At 46.3% G+C, this 2112-nt stretch overlaps 1 protein-coding gene across 1 annotated transcript in view; it reads right to left on the bottom strand.

Moving 5' to 3' along the window:
• Window positions 1-2112, bottom strand: part of LOC130555538 (DENN domain-containing protein 4B-like) — a 16139-nt gene that overhangs the window by 12817 nt on the left and 1210 nt on the right. Inside the window, exons 2-6 of the mRNA XM_057335831.1 lie at window positions 1600-1775; window positions 1348-1523; window positions 729-829; window positions 424-639; window positions 168-313 (exon numbers count right to left, since the gene is read on the bottom strand). Coding sequence (XP_057191814.1) covers window positions 168-313; window positions 424-639; window positions 729-829; window positions 1348-1523; window positions 1600-1775 — 815 coding nt within the window. The remainder of the gene's footprint in view (window positions 1-167; window positions 314-423; window positions 640-728; window positions 830-1347; window positions 1524-1599; window positions 1776-2112) is intronic.

Here is a 2112-nt window from a genome sequence, read left to right as displayed (position 1 = left end):
CACACACACACACACACACACACACAGGCAGGCACGCACACACACACACCCACACCACACACACGCACACACTCACACACGCACGCACGCACGCACACACACACACCCAGGCGCTTACGCACGCACACACACATCACACACACAGGCAGTCACACACACACACACACCTTCTGTACACACTCATCGAAGAACTCGAGGCAGGTGTGTCTGTCGCTGACGAATGAACATTCTTCTACAAACTGAGTGAACACCTGAGTCTTTGTGAGCTGTGTGTAAAACTTCAGCTGCGTGCGCTCACGAGACTTCAGAAAACCTGCGGAAAACATTCATGAGTTTATAGTCGTTATGAGTCATGCGTGTACTATTCTCATCAGTTTTCTTCATTTTGACGGTTGTGATGTGACGTGAGTGTGTGGAGCGCACCCTGCAGATTAAAGAGTGAACTGCAGTCTGTGGTTCTGTCTGATGGCGCCTGTGTGATTGGCAGAAGATAAGATCTGTATCCTCTCAACAAACAGCTCATGAAACGCAGAAACGCTTCCTGAATCTCCAGCTCCAGCTGCTTCTGACGGCCGTAAATCAGATCATAATCCGTCAACAAGAACTCCAGCGTGGCCTCCTCCTGACCCGGAGTATAGACTGACACACACACACAGAGAGAGAGAGACACACACAGGTGAACGGGTGAGGTGTCGCTGCAGTGTCACGTGACGTGTGATGTCACTCACTGCTCTCCAGGGTCTTGTGAAGGTTGCTCAGTGATGTCAGCAGAGTTTTGCCGTGTTTTCTGGGCAGAGATCTCCAGGTGAGCGGCTTCTTCTCTTCACACCTGAAGACAACAGAGATCACAGTTACCTCAAGACATCCTGTAAGAAGAGTTTACTGATGTTTCACACAACGTTAAAGGAGCAGTTTAGTCATAAATCATCATTTGCTCACTCTCACGTCATTTAAACCCTCTGTGGCTTTCTTTCATCTTTAGAAATAAAAAAAACCCAGATTTTTTTAAGTGGTGTTTTGGGTTTTCTGTCTACAAAGAAATAACACATACACTTTATATATACAGTATAAAACTACATTTTATTTTATTTTAACACCAAGAAGAGTCATTTTCTAATGCGTTTGTGTCACTTTGAAGCTGAGAAGAGGAAAACCCAGAACACTTTTTCAAAACTGTTATTTGTTTCAGAAGATCAAAGAAAGCGTCTGTGGGTTTCAATGACGCGAGGGTGAGCAAATCATCATTTTAGGATGAACAAACCCTTTAAACACATCTAATTGGACGAGACACACCAGAATCCGAATGAATCGCTTGTTTCCATGACAACAACCGTGAGGAGAACTCACTGGAAAATGGTGTTCGTGTCGAGATCCACGCACACCACATCAGACGGGGGGTCGTACAGGTCAAAGTAACTGGAGTGAACGCCCACGATGAAGGGCATGGGGGCACAGAGCACGTCTGCCATGCGCAGCGGGCACAGGGGGATGTACGGGCAGGGCCAGCGCAGAGGAAACGTCATCTGCAGGATTCAAATGAAACACAGATGTGAGAGCAGACAAGTGGAATGCTGGTGTGACCGGCCAATCAGAGCTCACCGACACCAGTGCCTCACTGACAGACGTCAACACGTCCGGTCGCAGAGAATGCAGCAGCAGCTTGTGTTCTGTCAGGACGGCCAGCAGCAGTGTACACGTGTTCTCCGGCCCTAAATTCTGCAGCAACTTCACGAAGCTGGCACCACTGAGAGCCAAGAGAGAGAGAGAAAACACAACCGCCAATCAGAATTAAAAGAGAAAACACAGAAGCCAATCAGCATAAAGAGAGAAAACACAACAGCCAATCAGCATAAAGAGAGAAAACGCAACAGCCAATCAGAATAACGAGAGAAAACATAACAGCCAATCAGAATAACTAGAGAAAACACAACAGCCAATCAGAATAAAGAGAGAAAACACAACAGCCAATCAGAATAAAGAGAGAAAACACAGCAGCCAATCAGAGTAAAGTGAGAAAACACTACAGCCAATCAGCATAAAGAGAGAAAACGCAACAGCCAATCAAAATAACGAGAGAAAACACAACAGCCAATCAGCATAAAGAGAGAAAAC

The sequence above is a fragment of the Triplophysa rosa genome, linkage group LG6 (genome assembly GCF_024868665.1).
Source record: "Triplophysa rosa linkage group LG6, Trosa_1v2, whole genome shotgun sequence".
Taxonomy (NCBI): Eukaryota; Metazoa; Chordata; class Actinopteri; order Cypriniformes; family Nemacheilidae; genus Triplophysa; species Triplophysa rosa.
This window is presented reverse-complemented; position numbering and strand designations above follow the sequence as displayed.